Source organism: Podarcis vaucheri (assembly GCF_965113315.1).
Source record: "Podarcis vaucheri genome assembly, chromosome: 2".
Taxonomy (NCBI): domain Eukaryota; kingdom Metazoa; phylum Chordata; class Lepidosauria; order Squamata; family Lacertidae; genus Podarcis; species Podarcis vaucheri.
In genome coordinates this window covers 76,239,942-76,260,937 of record NC_138760.1, presented here as the reverse complement: position 1 = coordinate 76,260,937, position 20,996 = coordinate 76,239,942, and the positions used below count along the sequence as shown (strand labels likewise).

At 44.5% G+C, this 20,996-nt stretch overlaps 1 protein-coding gene across 1 annotated transcript in view; it reads left to right on the top strand.

The window, feature by feature from the left end:
• Positions 1-20,996, top strand: part of GNAI2 (G protein subunit alpha i2) — a 125,540-nt gene that overhangs the window by 73,390 nt on the left and 31,154 nt on the right. Inside the window, exons 2-4 of the mRNA XM_082214581.1 lie at positions 87-129; positions 3,277-3,418; positions 8,156-8,316. Coding sequence (XP_082070707.1) covers positions 87-129; positions 3,277-3,418; positions 8,156-8,316 — 346 coding nt within the window. The remainder of the gene's footprint in view (positions 1-86; positions 130-3,276; positions 3,419-8,155; positions 8,317-20,996) is intronic.

Sequence of the window (20,996 nt, the reverse complement as noted above, 5' to 3'; positions counted from 1 at the left end):
TGCAGGAGGCTGGGGGAGGGGGGATTATACACTTGAATGCCAGAGTCAAAGGCCTGTAACTTACAAGTCTTCTTTATTTTCTACAGGTGCAGGAGAGTCTGGGAAGAGCACAATCGTAAAACAGATGAAGTAAGCATTCTTCTTTGTTCAAATATTGTAGGAGTTCTCTTCGATATGTTCACCGCTTTCTTGTGGTGATACTTCAGTGGCTGCTTCCTGCATTCTTAAACCTTAAATGAATGATAAGCATCATAATTAGCTGGTGGCCAACTGTAGCTTTGCACCATGGATGAGAAACCTGAGACTCTCCAGATGAGGCTACAGCTCCCATCATTCTTGATTAGTGACCATGTTGACTGTGAGCTGATGGGAGTTGTAGTCGAACAACATATGGAAGGTCACAGGTTCCCCATTCCTGTGTATACACCCACCCACCCACCCACCCACCAGAATAGACACAGATTTTTGCTATGCATACATAATAAGTAGCAGCTACAAATGTGATCTTTAATTGTACAGTATTGTTGTTGTTGTTGCTGTTTTAAATATTTATACCCCACCTTTTTCCTTGACGGGTCAATGCAACCTACAAATAAAAACAAGAGCCACTAAAAACATAGACAAAACAAACAATTATACATGAATAGAATTAAAACTATATACATGTATACAGTCTGTTGAAAACATACAAACATTACAATAAAAACAGCACCAGCCCTTTAATTAAAAGCCTGTCGGAACAAGAAGGTAGTGGAAGGACACTTTTAGTAGCAGCAGCAGTACAGAATCCTTGTTGCATTTCCATTCAGCCTTTACCAGCTTTCCATCGTGGCACTTATTCTCCATAAGATCAGGAGGTGAGAAAACAAAATGTACTTGCTGCCGTTTACAACTCAATTGCTGTTTAGATTGTGCCTAATTTTGAATATGTGGCACAAACTCCTCAACCTGTTGTATTTTGAGAAATATGTGAACTTTTCAAAGTGAAAATGTAAATCTCCTGGTAGTTGAAGGGCAAGCTGCCTTTTAATATTTCAAGTAGATGAAGATATTTAAAAAATGCATGTACCCACATTTCTGAATGCCTCATCCCACATTGACTTGTCTGGGTGCTAAGATCTGCTGGGGAGACCCTGTTGACACTGGAGAGACAGCCGGCATAGAGAGCTTTGAATTCTGCCCCCTACTGACTTATCCTATAAACCTGGATCCCAGTTGGAACAGTTCCAGCAAGTAGGAAACTAAAGCATTAAGCAAAGGGAAAGATTACCCTTTCAGTCAACTCTCTGGGTGTTCTTGGGCATTGTCTAAAACCTTTCTCTGGCTGCGGAAAGAATAATTATTCTTTTGGCTGTCCATATAGATTAGCAAGAGACAACCCCTAATTTAAACACACACACACACACACACACACACACACACCTCACTGTAAATGTATAATGCCAGCATATTGGGTCTTTGGCCTTTAGCAGTTACTGGAATTTCAAAAAGATAAACAGTCATCTGAACTGTTACATTTACAACGAACATTTTAATTTATATTTTCTGCTTCTGTTGGTCGTGGCTGGCAGAGGAATGAGACTAAGTCTATTAAGCTGGCCTCCTGTCTGGAATTGCGCTCAGCGTAGAGCAAGATGAGCTGAGAAGTTGTCTTTTCTATCGCGCTGGGTTTTGCTGGTTTGAAGCATTTCTATGATGCTCGTCACAGCAGTATCCTAGAGCTGAGCCGGGCCAGTTGCAACTGGCCCCATTTCCCCGAGTAGATTCAGGCTTTGAACAATGTGGCCAGTTAGAAACTTTCTCTTTCACGCTGATTGAATTGAATTGTTGCCTCTGGCTAAATCGACAAGCAGATGGTCTATTTCTCAGCTGGTGTGCCTTTCAGAGCCTTCCTAGCAGCATTGCAGCCACAGCAGACCACAAGTCAATTTCAGCTCTGCTATTAGGAAAATAGCCCAGGGAGGCAAAAGCTTGATCTCAATCTGCTGCTATTGTGAAGCCTGGGTTCCTAGCCTGGGCTTGTATGATTGCCATAGTTGATTGTTTTCTGGCTGAGAGAGAGCTGCTCTCTTGTTGTTGTTGCTGCTCCTCACAGCTGTATTCCCATATTTCAGTTAGTTGTGTCCAGGGCATCTGGACAGCAGCAATAAATACCAAAATAATCAAATTCAGTAATAAAAAGCAATAAATATAAAGTGAGGTTAAAACGCAGCAAAGGAGTAGATGAAATACTAATAAAACAATACAAATGGTGGTAGAAACAATATGCCAGAAAGAAATAAAAATATGTATCTCGCATGGTTAAGGCCTGTCTGAACATACTACTGTGAAAAGCCATCAATGGAGAGGCAAGGCAGACATGTCTAGGGAGTGCATTTCACAATCTGGGAGCAGCCACAGAAAATGCCCCCCTCCATCCCCATGAAGTGATACTCAGAAATTGGCTGGCACATGTGGGTTTTTTGTAAGGTATTTACTATTGAGCAGACATTCCTTCAGTTATCCTGTTCCTAAGCTTAGAGCTATTTAGGTCATAAACAGCAATTTTAGTTGTGTGTGGAAATGAACCAGAAACTAGCGTAGCTGTTTTAAGAAGGAAATTACACAACCTGGTTAACTGTCTGGCTTCCGCATTCTCCACCTGCTGAAGTTTCTGGACACTTCAGAGGCAGTTAGCTCTCTGGATGGTTAGTGTGGGTGTGGTAAGCAGGAGTCATTATCACAGTTCAGGGGGCACTTTCCAGCCAAGGAAAAGCATTCAAGGAGGTTTGGAGCAGGGCCAGTGAGAGGTGTTGCCTGCAGACATGTCCTGAGAAGCGTCCTCTGAGACTCAGGACACTTCTCCTGAGCCTGGGGTTCCCAACCCCTAACTTAACAGCGTAGTTGTCTCTATGCTACTATTAGTGAGCCCTTTCAGACAACCTGCTTGCATTATTTTATCATCACTGCCCTCTTCCACAAATAGGGGGAAGTAACCCCCAGAACCCACCCAGACACTTCAACAAATCGAAGGCAAAGCAAATTTCTGAAATGGGTTGAGTTAGGAATTTGTCATGTAAGGGGAATGTGTCCTTCGGCATATTCTGAATTTAACGGAATTTTCCCTTTTCTACACTTGCTCTTATGCATTGTCGCATGGGGCACCCACTGCTAGGGACTTCTTTTAGCACAAATATTTTATGAGAAGGAATGCAGCAAAAAAATGAAATCCATTGCAGGCCTCTTGCATTTGACATGCTGACATTTTGGATCGTTCTATGTTCTCTTCTTTTCCAGGATTATCCATGAGGATGGATACTCAGAAGAGGAGTGCCGACAGTACAAAGCAGTGGTTTACAGCAACACCATTCAGTCCATAATGGCTATCATCAAAGCGATGGGGAACCTGCAGATCGATTTTGGGGACCCTGCCAGAGCAGTGAGTTTCCTTCCCTCCCTCCTTCTTGCTAACTGGCTCTCTCTAATTATATTAGTAGACCTCAAAATCCTTCCTGACATCTTCACCCAGTACTAAATTTGAAAAGTGTGCTTGTTCCCTTCAAATGGGGCATCCCAGGGGTCCTGAGGTATGAGGCATTCGTCCCCATCATCCCTCCCCTCTGTCTTTTTTTTTAAATCAAATCAGAGAATTAGTCAGAAGACACTTACTGTGCATACATGAGTTGACTGCTTCATTTGTGTTGCAGAATTTGACTTTTCACGCCCAGACACAGAACTTGGGTGACTTTGATGCAAAGTCCTCTGACAGTGTGTCAACACTTTGTTAAGTTGTTAATGTCTGGACTGAAGCATATTGGTTACAATGAAAATGTAGTCATGTTCGTCTGTTGCAGCAAGAGCAACAAAGAGTCTTGTGGCACCTTCTAACTCATTTATTAAGGCTTTTGTGGATTAGACACTACTTTATCAGATGCACAAATTGTCTTATCCTGAGTTCAGGTATATGGACACATGGTTACGCTCCCCCCCCCAAACTTTAGATAACATTTTGTGCATCTCATGAAAGCTGGAGCTGGTCCACAAAAAAGCTTGTGCCATAATTAACTCATTCATCTTTAAAATGCGACAATACTCTGTTGCTTTTCACATTTGATTGGGTTCATCTGTCTGTGCTGTCAGAATGGCTCAAGTCAGCAGAGCTACAACAGAAACAATGCTGTTAATCAGCAGAAGGGGAAATGTAGCTAGTGTGGATATCTCATAAATAACTATAGATTACAGATCAGAATGGTGGAAAGCTAAAGTGAGCTTGTAACGACAGGCTGTTGGTCATCACCTCAATCCAGGCAAACTCACATTGGGTGCCCTTTTGCATTTATCTTTGTACACGGACCACTTAGTCAGTCTAAATGCAGCGAAGGGCAGCAACGTAGCTCTTTGTGGTTCTGGACGACTTCCTAAGTATTAATCATAATGTACACAAACAGAAAGCTGTTCATTGTCTGAATTCTGTTTTTTGCTCTCCCAAGCAATTCCCCACAGAATCCCCCTGGATAAGAAATTGTCCATAAACAATATGGAGGAAGGATGTGATGACACATCCTTTGAAAGGGGTGTGTGCGCACACATGATGTAATGTTGCAATTTTTAAAAGGTTATAGCAGTTTGCAACCGACCTGTAACCTAAGCAACTGAGTGGAGCCATGAGCAGCAGAGGGGAGGGTGGATTCGCAGTGTGTTGACTGGAGTAGATGAAAGGAGAGGCCTTGGAATAGGGCTGTAGTGTATATGCAGCTGAACGTTTGTGAGAGCTTGCTGCTGAAACTCTGTATATAAGGAGCCTTGAGAATCGGCTTGAATTCCTCTCCACAGTCGTTCTCAGGTCGCAAGACTCTACTGCTCTAATGTTTCTTCTGAGTATGAAATGTTATATTCTCTCTCTCACCCCACCCCACCAAAAAAAAAAAACAAAAAAACACAACCCTGTGGAATCTTGTCACAGTGGAAAACTGTATCTCAGCTCTTCATCAATAGCTGCCTGAGCAGTTTGGATTAAGACTTGCATGTACAGGGAGAAAAGTAAGCCAAATATTTTAATTGCACACTGCTTGTTTTTTAAAATAATTACAACATCTTCAGAGTTTTTGCAAACCTGCTAAGAGGAGCCAGATTTATGCCCATCCAAAAGTGCTTCTGGCTGTTCACTGTCAGCAGAAGTGGCATCTGTTTACATAAAATGGAACATACTGTTTGGTTCCTGCTATTCAATGAGGAAGAGCCATTCTGTCCCAGGGTTATTATACTTCGACCAAAAGATGTATTGCATTCAGAGTGCCATATATTTTGCAGATGGCATCTGCCTTTTTTTTTTTTTTACTTAGCCCAAATCTGATATGACCCTGGCATCCCGCTGCCCTATCCCCTTTCCCAATGTGCATCCATGACGAATCATAACAGTTGAGAGTGACTTTCAGTTGCAAGTGTGGGCTAGGTGTGAGTTTGAAAGAAAGGAAAATTAAACTTTGAGGGGAACTTTCACCACTAAGTTTAAAAATGGGAAGAAGGCTGAAGGCATAGGTTTGGGATGTTGCAACTAGGGGTACCAGCTTGACTGATGGCTGCCAATCAGGAACTGATCCAGACATTTGAGAAAAGCAAAACATTCTGACGGAGGATGGAAATCTTCTGAACTGGCGCAGAGCTGTTGGTGATAGTGGGGTGGGTGAGGTGAGCCATTAGTGTTGCTGCTATGAAGGTTGATGAACCCAGAATTTAAGTATCAGTATAAAAGCTAGACGTATAGAAAGGATCCTTGGAGTAAAGGGATTAGCCAGTGTGGTATAGTGGTTAGAGTTGGACTAGGACCTGGGAGACCAGGGTTAAAATTGCCATTTGGCCATGAAGCTCACTGGCTGACCTTGGGTCAGTCATAGATTCATCCCCTTAATAGGAAGGGGACCTGATGGGTCATCTAGTCCAGCCCCCTGCAATGCAGGGATCTCAGCTAATTTGCAGGGTTGTTGTGGGGATTAAATGAGGGAGGGGAGAACCGTGGACACTACTTTGAGCTCCTTGGAGAATAGGTGGGGTATAAATGCAATAATAAAAATAAAAGTTTATCAAAAAGAAAAGCGGGAGAAAATGCAGCAAAAGTACTTTTTTCTCTAGGTCAATGCTACCTAGTTGCAGAAACTGGCTGGTGCCTGATTGAATTTGTTAGAGGGTATAACAATGAGTTGTAAGAGAAATAAGGTTGATCTTTTGCCCAGAAACTAATTGGAGTGGATTGCCTTTAATCTATTGGTAGCAAGTTTCTTGTAGTCAATAAGGTGAATGTCCGTAGCAGCTACTTTCTAAAGTACTAGAACAACCATGTTTTTTATTATTAGTAAAATGAGCACGTCCGTGCCACTAGTCAAATGGAATAAATATTCACACAGCAGGAAAGTGCCTCATATATTCCTTTTCTTCTTTTTAAGAATCATAGAATTGCAGAGTTGGAAGGGACCCCCCACTGCCATGCAAGAATCATGACTAAATAATAATCCCTGGCAGTTGGCCATCCAACCTCTGCTTAAAAACCACCTTCCAAGGCAGTCATAAAATTCTTCCTAATATTTAGTCGGAATCTCCTCTATCTTGTAATTTGAATCCATTGGTTTGTGTCCTACCTTCCAGAGAAGGAGAAAACAGCCCTTCAGGTACAGTACTTGGACATGGCTATCAATCCTAGCTCACTCTTCTATTCTCCAGACTTATACCCAAGCAAGTCGTGTTTATAGAAGAAACCATAGGAAATTGGCTTGTACTGAGCCAGACCACTAGTCCATATAGCACAGTAATGTCCACACTGAATGGCAGTGGCTCTCCAGGATTTCAGAGAGGGTTTTCTCTCAGCCCAGCCTGGAGATGCTGGGGATTAAACCTGGAGCCTTCTGCGTGGAAGGTGGATGCTATACCACCGAACTTTCCTCTTAAGGCTAAATTTAAGAGTTTTGGTTCTCTGCGCACCATTCTAGGTTTGATAAGGAGAAACCTTTGTGACTTGGGACAGTGTGAGTGGTGCTTCCACAATGTGCATTTTCTGACCCTTAAAGCAGATGATGTAAAAGTGACCTTTTTACGGCAATAGCAGTAGACAGGATTTGCATTTGCACATCTCCATCAAGCAGAAGTACCTAATTCACACAGCATTCTCTGTTGCAGCCTTCCCCATCCTTTGGGCCCATGTGTTGTTCGGCTTCTGCCCCCAAAATGTTGCAGCTACCTTCAGTCAAGTCCATACAATAGTGTTGCCATGTTAGAGTCACGGAAGGCCATTCTGTTGCGGTTGGGCATCCTCAGCGTAAGCACGTTCCAACCTCATGGGATTTCGTCATTCATGTTGTTACTCCTACACCAGCAGCTGGATTTTCGTAAGGAGAGGCAGCGCTGGAGTGGGAATCAGCTGCTTGAACAGAGTGTTTGTGGGTGATCCCATCTTCCATTTGTCACCATGTCAGCATGTAAACAGGCCACAAGGGAGCAATTTTTCAGCAGTGCCACACCTCTACCGAGAGATCTGAATTGGGCTTAGACTCACGATAGTTTAATCATGGGTACTTTGTCTTTGCAATCGAATGAGCCGTTTTCACAAGAGACACATCTTTGAAATTCTTGCTTCTTGTTTCTGCTTTTAACTTTTGATTCTTAGTGTTTCCCGACCATTGCATTAAAGGCATTTGGCACCTTGATATTTTTGCCAGTTTGTCTTGCTTTTCTGTTTTGTGTCTTTGAGAAGGGAAAGTGGATAGCACCAAATAAACTTCGCCTTTCCAGAGTAATCCTGCTCAGGTCCACCCGCTGTCAAGTTACCAGCAAATTCATGCTTCCACTAGGTGTTCCCTAGAGTTTCTGCAACCGAAGATAAGCTGTAATTGTGTTCCTGTATTGACCATCAAATTGTTTACCTGATGTCAGCTTTGTTTAGTGCTGTTAAATCAATAAAGTCTTTAAGCACTGGCTTCTTGCAGAGATGTTGACACATTTAGCACGGGCAACTGCTTTGCACCTAGGGGATGTTTTACTCCATTGCTCAGCACTAAAGCACACTTCCCCCGGGATGACCCTCTTGGGAGGGGTGTGGGAGTGGAATGTGAGCTTCAGTGTAATGCTCTGCAGATGAGCCAAGGAGAGCTCAAGGGCCTAACCACCTGGGTTTTGTTTCCCCCTGCAGGATGATGCCCGCCAGTTGTTTGCACTCTCTTGCACTGCAGAGGAGCAGGGGATCATGCCAGAGGACTTGTCCAACGTGATCAGGAGGCTGTGGTCAGACAACGGAGTCCAGGCCTGTTTCAATCGTTCCCGAGAGTACCAGCTGAATGACTCTGCTGCATAGTGAGTGGCTTTTCCTTGGATATTTTATTTTTGCTGGGGTAAACGTATTCCGAACTTTAAATAGCATTTGAGCAATTCCATTTTGCTCTGTGTGGGGAACCAGTGTGATATAGGGGGCAAGATGTAGCAGACTTGAGTGACTCTCCAAAGCCACTCAATCTGGGCTAAACTAAATGTGACAATTAACAGGCCTATGTACAGTGGTACCTCTAGATACGAATGGGATTTGTTCCGGAGCCCCGTTCGCATCTGGAAGCAAACATAATTAGCGATGGCACATCTGCGCATGTGCGCGTCACTTTTTGCTGCTTCTGCGCATGTGCGTGATGTCATTTTGAGCGTCTGCGCATGCGCAAGTGGTGAAACCCGGAAGTAACGCGCTCCGTTGCTTCTGGGTTGCCACAGAGCGCAACTCAAACACGCTCAGCGTGAAGCATATTCAACCCGAGGTATGACTGTATATTGGCTGAACTGCTAGTCATAATGAGCAGTGAGTTAATTATGTCTCCAGGATGTATAGCTCTTTAAAGCATGGTGGTAGCTGTACTTCCAGCTTTTATTTTGTGTGCCGTCATATTCCTCTTTGCTTCGGAAAATCCTCCTGATAGAAGTCCATGTGCATGCATAAAACTCCCTTCCTAGTGTGACGGAAAGCATGGCTGAGCAGGGTGGCTGGCTCATGCATGAGATACCTGGGGGCCTTGTTACAGGGGCAAAGCTCATCCACGTAGTTCCTGTGGGATTGTTGAGGTTGTGTGTCAAGAGTTGGAGGCATGCACGCTTTTCCAAGTTGTGGCCTCAGCCTGCAGCTAATGGAGAAAGGGAACATTCCGTTGATGAAACAGAGAAAGTGGGTGAAACGTTGGCTCTGTGTGGGCCTATTTTATTTTATTTTTTGTTTTCCAGAAATACTGCTGAGCAGTTCAGACTTTGATTATTTGTTGCCTTTTTACTCATTTGGAATGTCCCACATCTGCCTGTGGAATAGTTATTTAGATTTCGGCATCAAATGCCGTTTTGTGGCATACGAAAACATAAATATTGTGTCAAAACACAGATGGGCCTGCAGAAACAAGGGATGTTAAAATGAAGAGAGCTATCCAGGCTTTCTGAACAATATATGTTTTCTAAGGGAAGAAAATTATGTTTTGAAATGTGCTTACGCAGCTCGTTAACTCTATAATGAGGCGCCTTTGCCAGTCTCGCAGCCATTGTTAAATGTGTCTACAATTCACTTGCTAAGTTAGCTATGAGCAATCCACTGTCTCCACAATATGCTGGTATTGTTGCCAGCAGACCACCCTGTTAACAGTCGGAGGCTTCCATCACATATGTATACTTTGAAGGGTTCTTCTGTTCTGGATGTCATGCTTAGTGCGAGCACTAGGAGAAAACTTACTGGCTTTTTAAGACGAGCTATCTCAGCCAGTGAGGAAAAGTGTCTGTCTTTCCATTTCAATTGATAAAAAAGAGAGAGAGGAGAGAGGCAGCTGAAACCAGCACACCTGTTCTTTTAACAGTGTCTTGGTTTTTCCTCTCAGTTCAGCTTGCATTTCCCAAACACATGCTTTGGCACTCTGCTTTCTGCTTGTGAGTAATGTGGTGCTTTTATCCTAGGTTGTAAAGAGAGCCAAGAGGTCTCTTTTCTTGATTCAGGGTCGAGCAGGTCAACTTGCGTGTTTTTGGAGGGGAGTTTTGCAGAATCCCTGAGGACCTGCCCCTTCAGATGGTCTCTGCTTTCTGGCTAGTAATGCTGCTTAAGGGAAGGCAGTTCGGCAAAGGTCAGAGTATTTATCTGTAGATGAGACTTCTGAGTCAAGTTTCTTAAAAGTCAGGTTAGGAGTAGAAAAATAGCATGCTTCCCACCCACTCCCAAACTAGTTTACGAAGCCTGAATGGATCACGCCGTCATGTAACTCTGTGACTCAAGCCTTTGCCACTACCTGTCCACACCACAGGCATTCTGCACCTGATTGCACTTTAGCCCCAGGCACAACGTGCTTGTTTTAAAGGCCTTTCCAGTGAAGGAAGTTTCCCTCTGCTTGTTAATTACTTGAGCTCCCCTCTGCCTTCCTTGGCAAAATGTGTGGTGCTAGAGTGTTGCTCTCTTGAAAAAAATACACAGGGAACTTGAACTCTTGGTTTTTGTATTTATGCACATGCTTTTTGCTAGCGCGATATTTCCAACTGTATGGCTTTGATTACTATTGACTTGCTGCCCCCCCATTAGATTCTGAACTGTTCTTACAAGAAGATCAGGCAAATTTATGGAAGATAGGTTTGTCAATGGCCATCAGTCGTCATAGCTAAATGGAACCTCCAAGTCCAGGTGCAGTGCTTCAGTTTTAGCTGCCATTAGCATGTAAGGCACACATGGCCTTATGAAGAGCCCTGCTAGATCAGACCAAGGGGGCTATCTAATCCAGCATTCTGTTTGGGCCTACCCACAGTCAGGGTGCGAAGGCAGCAACTGTCTCTCTTATTTGTTTCCCAGCCTGCTGTTTCTGTTCCTAGGACTGGAGTGCTGCTACACTGTCACTTAAGGTCTTGTTCACTAACAACCTCACTGCTTCTCTCAGTCAACTACCTTGGCCTTACAAGAATGAGTATTAGGGGGAGGGCCATAGCCCAGTGGGAGAACATCCGCTTTCATGGGAACCCCTGTTTGAAACCCTGGAGAGTCGTTGCCAGTCAGTGTAGTAAATACTAAGCTAGATGGACCAAATATATCTGACTCATTGTAAGGTAGCTTCCTATGCTCTCTGAGCGCCCCTTGGCAACATCCGAAGGCCCCGATCCACTAGGCGCTGGATTTCATCCTGCACCTTACAAAGTCAGGCCCAGGCTGCCGCCGGGCCCAGCACTGGCAGCTGCCACAAGCAGCTTTGGCTGGCCCAGCCCTTCCCGTTGCCATCCCACCACTGCATGTACCTGACCTGAGGGTTGTGGATCGCGGACTGTACTGGTCAAAACGGGAGCCTCAGCGATCACGCTCTCCCCTGGAAACAAACCAGGACTACTCCAAGAAAATGTATTTGGCAAAAAGGAGTGTTAGGCCCTGGTGGGCTGCCCCCTTACACGCTTGTGATTGGCCAAGTGGATAGCCAGTCAGTCAGGATTTTTTAAAAAACCTGCCCCCCCAATTATTCACTTCTCACTTTCATCAGTGGCCCCCTAGCCTCATGTTTTGCCCCCCCCCCCATTTATACGATTTTCACCTGTTGCCCCTTTGGAATATTGTGGGGCCCCCAGGGGGCCATATGGCCCCCAGTTGGGAAACACTGGACTTGATGACCCTTGGGGTCCATCCAACTCTACAATTCTATAAGACAGACTAAAACCAGCATTGGACACATGGCCCAAGCATTCTAGCCCAACAGCCAACCCAAGGACATTCTTATTCTTTTTTTAAGTTGCAGTTTGCAAGGTCCAAAAGGGGTGGGGGTGGAGGAGGTTGACTGCCTTGACCTCACAATGGTCAGCTGCTTAGCTATTGACACTCAGCCACCTGGGGCTCTGCAAAGGCAAGCGAGAAGCAAGCATGACTGCTTCTTGGAAATCAGGATGTTTGGAGGGTGGGGTTTCCCCTCCAATGTGCCTCGTGCAATGTATCAGACAAAAGGGGGCCATTGTAGAGTAAGGAATGGGGAAGCAGCCATGCAATCTTGTGGAAGACCATAGCTCAGTGGTAGATTGCATGCTTAGGTTGCAGACGGTACCAAGTTCAGTTCTCAGGATTCTAGGTAGTCAGGCTGGAAGGACCTGTGTCTGGATCCTTGGAGAGCCATTGCCATTCAACGTAGACAGAACCGGACCAGGAGCACCTGTGGCCAGACTCTGCCTAAGGCAGATTCCTCTGTTCACCGCTGAATGCCAGTTGCCAGATGGAAGCAGCCAAAGAAAGTACCGTTGCCTTCCTATCCTACTGTTGGGTTTTCCAGTGATGTCTGCTTGGTACTGTGGGAGGCAGTATGCTGGGCTATCAGTGGACCTTTGATAGATAAGCAGGGCTGCCATTCATGTTCATAAATAAAGTTGGCAATCACACCTGATGTTCATAGCTTTTGCCAGTGATTGCTGGTGCCACTTGGGACTGGTAGGGCAGAAAGCAGTGAGGCCAACAGGATACAGAGCCAGAGCCAATGATGATACACAGAGACAACTGGATTTGTCCCTCCTTGCTGAGGTCCTACTAAGGATTACCCACTGCCACTCTGTTTTTAAGAAAGAAGGGCAGCAGGTGGGGGCTGGTTGAAGTTGGTGGGCTCACCATTAATGACCAGCCTCCACTGGCTGTGGCTTTTAATTTGATCAGATAAGTGGTGTGGCCAAAGGCTAGGATGGACAGGGAGAGAGGGCACAGGATGCCAAGTAAGACTCAGAGGATATATGTTACTTAAACACTTGCTCTTCTTATCCCCCTTCCCTTCCCTTCCCTTCCCTTCCCTTCCCTTCCCTTCCCTTCCCTTCCCCATGCCCCAGACTCCCCTCTTTACCATATTGTGATGTGTGGATATATTGATCTGAGAAGGGAAAGGGGATTTCCTTATAAAAGATGCATTTGTTTTGCACTCCACAAAGAGCTGGCCTGTGAATCGGGTTCGTCCGCTTACATGTACATATCTTTCTTTTCTCCTTTTACTGTTTTCACCTGAGAAATGGCAGAGCAACAGGATGCCTGCTAGGCTAATCAGATGAGCTAAAAATGGGAAAGTTGCCTGGGCCTGAAGTATCCATGCAACCAAGCTAGAGTCCGTGATCAGCAGGGACTGTATGTGAACAGGAAATGTCAGACAAGGAGCCGGGGCTGATAAACAGTGCTGAGGAAACAACGGGGCTCTGTCTAACATCAGAGCTCTGGCTTCAGAGGTGGCAATACTGGGGACAGGACAAATAGAGACAAGTGAACAAAGCATGCAGATAAATGGCGCTTATCAATGGATTATCCCTAGCAAGGGATCATCTCATGACCTGATCAGAGTTAATCTGTTTTAGGCTGCAATCTTGTACCCACTTTGCCTGGGTTGCAATCTCCACTGTACTCCGTGAGCCTTACTTTTGAGTAGACGGGGTTAGTCTTCCACTGTTAGTTCCCCTTGTTACGGAGTTTTCAGCTATTTACTTAATGAGCACCTGTATTGATATTTATGTATATCGAAAGAAGGGCAATATTGAGAAGAACTTGCAGAGGCTAAAAATCCGAAAGTGCAAATTGAAGCAATTTCCTCAGCGGGAAACCTCTGGGAATCAGGATCAACCTTGTTAATTCTGTTGATTCTCCTACTTCCGACAAAAACAGAACACCACATGCCTGGGAGTAAATGGAATTTGGGGGAGGCAGGAAGGCGACTTGATCAAGATAAGATCCACAGTTGTATGAAAGGTAGGCTTTCACCATGTCCCTGGGGATAGCTTGGTAGAATGAGGGGCCTCCATTATCCAGATCTTCTTGTTTTGCAAACATGTTTACTTCCAAACTCCACACATAGCAGAAGGATAATATCTCTTATATTCGCTATCATTATTCCACGTGCCCAATATGCAAAATGATTGAATACTTTCCCATCTTTATCATCCAGCTACCTACCCCCTTGTCAGTGGCATTCAATTTTAAGATGGGAAGATAGGGGCCTCATTCACATGTAAAGCTGGGATAGCTCAGTTGGTAGAGCATGAGACTCTTTATCTCAGGGTTGTGAGTTCAAGCCCCACATTGGACAGAACATTCTTGCATTGCAGGCCGTTGGACTAGATGACCATTGTGGGCCCTTCCAACTCTACAATTCCTTGAAATGGCATACATTCACACTCAGCAACCTTGCTCCTTCATTCTTATAAGCAATAAAGCAAGCCTGGGTTTAGCACTTAACCCGGTGCTTCCAGTTATGTGCAAATTGTGAAATGGAAGCCATTTCCCTTTTAAACCATGGATCCTGGCTTCGTTTGCTGCTTTTGCGTAGAGATGAGCAAACTGGCAGGAAAGGAGAAGCCTGTGGGTGATTGCCACTCATATACGTCCTGGCTTATCAAACTCAGAGATTTGGCTTAGTGTTATATGCAAATGCTGCCAATGACTCACCCAAGATGTTTGAGTTGTCTTCACTGACATCTGTAGAAATAGTAAAAAATAAATAAATAAAAATAGAAAAATGTATCCAAATCTATTGCAGGCAACATTTATACAGCATGGTGCTGTTTTGGGGTGTGTGTGTGCATGTATGGACCTGTGCATGGATGCTTATGTATGTAGAGATAGTTGCGGAAAAACACAACATTTTCTAGGAAGGACAAGGAGGTAGAGCTAGTTCTAAAGCACAGGAGGCTGATAGTGCTGAATGGTTGAAGACGATGCTTCTCCTTGTTTCTCTTATTTCTTCTGCTTAGAGCTGAGCTGAAATTTCCCAGAAGACATTTTGCTGAGTTTCTGAGATCTCTCTCCCCCCCCCCCCGGCCACCGTCTCAAAAAAATCTCTGCAGGATTGTCTTCAAACATTATTGGCCAGTTTTCAGTGGCATTTGCCATTCCCTCCCCAAACATACACACAGTGTCCCAGAACAACACTAAATTTGAGGCATTGTGCAGGGTGCCACCACCCACACTTCCAGTGGTGCAAAAACAAAACAAAACAAAAAGAAACCTGGGGGGGGGGGAGAGGAGAAATAGAAAGAAGGTATGCTGCTGCTGCTAATGCTAGTCCTAATGGTGAGCCCCACCCCCGATAAATCTCTCCTCCTGAAGAAATTTTGGTGGAAGAGTCTTCGCTGCTTTATCTGTGCGCTAGCAGGTTGACAATAGAGAGTTTGGGGAGGCCTTTTGCTCACTGTTCTACTCTGCTAGTCAGGAGGAGGATGATCCCAGAGGGGTGTTCTGTTTGCTTCCCTCTGTTTCCACTTGACTGAAAGAGAAAGTGCATCATTAACATCAGTGATGACATTTAAATATTGTGTGTGCGTGCACGTACATGCATTCATCCGTGCGCGCGCACACACACACAGACACACAGATGCACGTGTTAGTCAACTGTTTGCTGCTTTTTAGAATGGCCACTTGGGGCATTTAAAATTTCTCATCTGATCCCTGGAATGAAAACGTCGTAGCTTTAATAAGCTATTATATTTGCTGACATCAGGGGGTACTGCTTTCTTTCCTAGGTGTGCACGTATTTAATAAGTTCGCTCGTTTTCTAACCTGCTTTGGTTTTTAGTTTCAAGAGCTCCCTGTGTAACATGGCGCTGGGGAATCTTTTCCATGTGTGCACACACACTGCTTTTGTGATTACAGTGACAGATAGACTAATTTCATAGTAATAATTTGCTTCTTTTTATGAACTGGCATTTTGTGGTTCTTTCAGACTGATTGTGGCATGAGCTTTTTGTTCAGTACAGACCATTTCTTCTACATCAGGGTGGCGTGGGGACTTTTTCAGCCTAAGAGCCACATTCCTGTCTGGATGGGCTTCTGAGGGCCACATGCAGGGCCAGAGGCAGAAGCAGGCAGTGTAACCAGTGTAAATGGTACCTCATACAGTAGACTAGTGTACATACACAACCTTGCTTTTCTCCATCATGGAAGCCAAGAGCCATTGTCAGAATTTGAGAGCACACATTCCAGGCAGGCACAAGGATGTAAGGAAGGATGTGAAGCAGCCACAGTGAGGGAGTTGGTCTGGGGAGGGGATTTGGTGAGGGGAGATTCCTGAGGGCTAGATAGAGATGTTTGGAGGACCTTATTTAGAGCGTGAAGTTCCCTACCCCTGCTATAGATGTATTAAGTGAATTGGGAAGATGTTATATTTGATAGGCAAGGAAGGTAGCACCACATACAGAAAGAGACAGACAGCAGGTTTGCTTCCTTGTAAATGTTGTTCTCCAGATGTGGTTTAAAACCAGTCACACTCTTTCACCCACCTTGAAGTTCTCAGCCCTGGTGTACTTTTTACTTCAGCACCTGGCTGTTTGCTTGGGGGTTTTTTGTGTGTGGTTTTTTTGTTTTTTTTGGCAAGAAGTTTTAAAATAATACAGAATCAAAAGTGCAAATAAGAAAAAACATAACCAAAATTACAAAACATGGGAGACATCTGCAAAAGTTGCTGATACAAAACAATAAGAGAGCAGGTAGTATATAAAAGCAAAAACACACCGTGATGCCGCAAATTCACAACTTGCCACAAGGAGAGAGTTTTTGTATATCTGAATTTGACACATAAGAAATAAAATCCCATCAAATGTTTTAAAAAGGTTCTGGGTCTTCCTTACCTTTAGAAACACCATGTGCTAGTAGTTTCTCTGCAATGGCTGCAGTTTCCACATATTTTGGTGCTGCAAAGAAAGGTACAAGTCCTGTGATGTCTTCCTTTTTGTGGGGTTTGAGTTTTGATCTGAGTTCTTGGATGTCTTTTCTCTCCGCCTGCCTACGGAAGGGCCTCTCTGCTTCTTAAAATTTTGCACCCAGCTTGACAGCCTAGCCGACCAACCCACGTGTGTGTATTACTCTTGAAGAGGGTATGAGTAAGTGTTTCTCTGTTTTTCTCTACTTTTAGGTTTAGGAAAAAGAGGGCATCTCTCCAGAACACCAAAACAAACTCTCCCCCCCCTTGCTTAAAACCCTGCTTTGGGGGTACTCTGGCCACAGCTTCCCCAAGATGTTTGTGAGCCAAGACTTAGTCTTTTAATAGGAGACCCGCAGTTGCCACCCCCTCAGTTCCTGTTGTTCTGCCTGTGAATAATGTTTCGTGTTCCCTGTTTAGCTGCTTAACAGTCAAATGCTGCCCTTGAAATTGCTGGTGAGAATGTTTTGTGTAGGCATTTCCACAGTCACTTATCTGTTCGTTTTAAAATAGGAGTAGGAAGGATTTGTTGTCTTCATATCCTCTTCCAAAAGAACTTGGATGAACTTATTCTGGCCAACAGCCACCCAGCTGGGCTAAGTTCCTCACAGAGGAAGAAGGGCCGTGAGCATAGAGCTCCTGCTACACACTTGTCAACAAATAAGTTGCTTCTGTGATTCTATCCTATGAATCAGTGCCAACTCCAGGGTATCAGGGGCCCTTGGACAAAATGCCCTCAAAGGGCTCTTTGCCCTAAGTAACCCATCTCATGGCCGGTTCCTGTTTGCTTGCCTTCTATGTGTGGGTGCATTCTGCACCATTGCTGATGGGACCAAGACCTACGGGAGTCGGTTTCCTTCCTCTTTGTTCTGGTCCAAGAATAGGCGGTTTTCAGGCTTGTGGGATCTCCTTTGTTTTGGACCAGAAACCTGAGAGCCACCAACCAGAGCCAGGAACATAAGTCATACACTTATAATTAAAGAATTTGGGGTCTAGAGGTTTCGGGGTAGATTTGAGTAGCAGGACTGAATAGAACTTACAGTCCTTCTTCACAGAAATCCACTCCTGGTTATTGCCCCTAGCGCTCTTCATTTTGGCAGTATAGTTGCTGCTGCTCAGCTGTTTGAATGGGATTCAGAAAGCCTTGCTCATCTACTGCGAATCATCCAGAGATCTATCAGTACATCCTAAAGGGCTCTGGGATTTGGCACTGGGCTGTTGTTGGGCATGTGGGCATTGGCTGGTTCCCAGAAGTGCCAGTTCCTGACGTTACAGTGTCCAGAATATCAAAAGTAGAATACGATCTGCCTAGTCCAGGATTTTGTCTTTTGTCACTAGCAGACAGTACCTTCATAGGTAGGTTCATAGAAAAGGTGTTCGAAACTGTGCCTTTCTATCTGTCTGATGTCATGAGCAGACCTTTCTATTGGGAGAAATGCTTGAACCCATGGACCTCACTATCTCTATGATTTTAAAAGGTTGGTATACTTTAAGAGAAGGGACACGGGTGGGCTTGCCGATCAGAAGATTGCGGTTCGAATCCCCGTGACGGGGTGAGCTCCCATTGCTCAGTCCCTGCTCCTGCCAACCTAGCAGTTCAAAAGCATGTCAAAGTGCAGGTAGATAAAATAGGTACCGCTCTGGTGAGAAGGTAAACGGCATTTCCGTGCGCTGCTCTGGTTCGCCAGAAGTGGCTTAGTCCTGCTGACCACATGACCTGGAAGCTGTATGCTGGCTCCCTCGGCCAGTAAAGCGAGATGAGTGCTGCAACCCCAGAGTCGGTCACAACTGGACCTAATGGTCAGGGTTCCCTTTATCTTTATACTTTAATAATATTTGCTGCACAATGTCGCCACACCCCACCCCAGCTCCCCAGCTTAGAAACAGATGTCAGAATGCAAGACACAAGTATTGGCTATGTGGGGTCCATACATGTACAAGCCAGTGCTTTTTTCCTGTTTGTTCTCCCCCATTCAATCTGTGTGTGAGTGGCAATGGGGGGGGGTGTTGTTGTTTAGTCGTTTAGTGGTGTCCGACTCTTTGTGACCCCATGGACCAGAGCACTCCAGGCACTTCTGTCTTCCACTGCCTCCCGCAGTTTGGTCAAACTCATGCTGGTAGCTTCGAGAACACTGTCCAACCATCTCGTCCTCTGTCGCCCCCTTCTCCTTGTGCCCTCCATCTTTCCCAACATCAGGGTCTTTTCCAGGGAGTCTTCTCTTCTCATGAGGTGGCCAAAGTATTGGAGCCTCAGCTTCACGATCTGTCCTTCCAGTGAGCACTCAGGGCTGATTTCCTTCAGAATGGATAGGTTTGATCTTCTTGCAGTCCATGGGACTCTCAGGAGTCTCCTCCAGCACCATAATTCAAATGGGGGGGGTATTGGTTGTTAATGTTTATGGATTTTTAAAGGGAAATTGGCAACTGTATGCACGATCACCCGTTTTAATTGATGATGTCTGCTTGTGTTTTGTAATTGGGCGTCTGTATTTGAATGCAGAGCATCTTGTAAGAAGCGGTCCTTCAGAGATGAAGGGGCTGATCTAAATTACTGGCACCCCGGGGGAAGCAAAGCATCTGGCGGCCTCAGCACATAGCTGGTGGGCTGTGTTCAGGTCGGTGCATCACAAGGTCTAGGCTTGTTCCATGTGCTCAAGACTATTTACATATATCATTTCACTAATCCTTACAAGAATCCTTTAATCTTGGCCTGCACTGTCTCTGCCATGCTACATAATGGAGTGGGCTGGGCTGGTAAACTGAAGTTACAGAGCTTTCCTGACCCTTCTTTTGTGGTGAATTCTGCATATTTAACTTGTGCATAACATCTGAATTTGCTCTTTCAGAAGTGAGACTTCTTTGCAGCTCTTCACAATTTGATCAGCCAAACCTTTGATTTAGGGGCCTCTTTATAAAGTCTAATCTGATTTTGTTTCTTACACTCAGGTAGCCATTTGGTTTCTTGCCAGTTGGAAGTGACCTCATTTGGTTACCTACGTTCGTTCAGCTTCTTATAAAAGACCACCACGACTTCCATCACAGTTTGAATAGTTACAAATCAGATCGGCATTACATTGAGGTGCAATCAGGAGCCAATTTCGGTAGTGCGGTATACTAGCAGTAATAAACCTTTAAGTACCTCTTCAGCTGCAGTTCTCAAATGTTTCACTTGATTGATTGGAAAGTTTCTTGCCCAGAAGCATGCCTAAGACTAAAAGATTTTTTTGTTACTCTTAGAGTCCTGGAGTTCTTTTCCTCTCTGTTCCTCAACCCACCCTACAAATGAAAAACCCAAGCGCTTTTCAGTTTTGCCATTCTGTCCTGATAACTGTGAGTACGTCTGCAAAAGAGCTTTCATTAATCCAGGGTGAAGCCAAAACAATGAAAGCTAATTTTATTACTTAAAACAACGGATGGGGAACTTGTGGCCCTCCAGATGTTCCAAATCCCATCCTTCCTGAAGACTGGCCATGTTCTAAGGGTGGAAAAACAGACAAATAACATACAAACTTTCAATTCATATGTAGATGAAATATTCATGAGATTGAAGAAAAGTGCATTTATCTGCCTTCAAAAGCCAATTTTCTCACCCCCTTTTTTGACAGAATTGTCTTTTTCAGAGTGTCATTGTGCCTGTGGTACATCTCCCTAAGGTTGTCTTTCTCCTCTCATTCTGATTTTTAAGTGAAATGAAGATTCATTGGTGTGTATAAAGCATGATGGACCAGTCCTCTTGGCCGAAGCCCACCCAATAAATTCCATTTGCACAGCTGGGTATCTCCCCCTGCCCCCCCTCCCAATGACTTGGGAAGGTAGGTCAGGAGAACTCCCAGAACAGTGCTAACAGAGGAGATGAGAGATGGTTCCACCAGGCAAGCAAGAAATGCTTCTGCTGATGGAGTGATCTCCTTAGGGCTATGTTGAATTCCTCCCATATTTCCTATACTCTTTCATGTCTTCCAGCTTCCTCTTCCAAGACTGTCATAAAAAATGGAGGACCATACAACCCTTAATTGATAGAAATACAGTCATCAAGATGCTTTAACATTCTGTCTAGTTCCCTTGGGCAGAATGAGGGGAGATTCACAGCCAAAACACCATCAGAATCTAACTGGTACATTTTTTTTTTAAAAGATACACCATCCAGAGTTCCACTTCATAGGATTTAAGAATGTTTGGCATTTTTTTTTTCTGCTTTCCGAAAGACAAGTGGGAAGCACTGATTTCCTAGTTTTCATTTTGTTTGGCGTGTCTTAATTATTCAGATGTGTCAGTGTACGGTTGAATTGCTTTCAAATTTATTTTTTCAAAGCACTCCTCAGTGGAGATAGGGTGCCATTAGCAGTGTTGAAT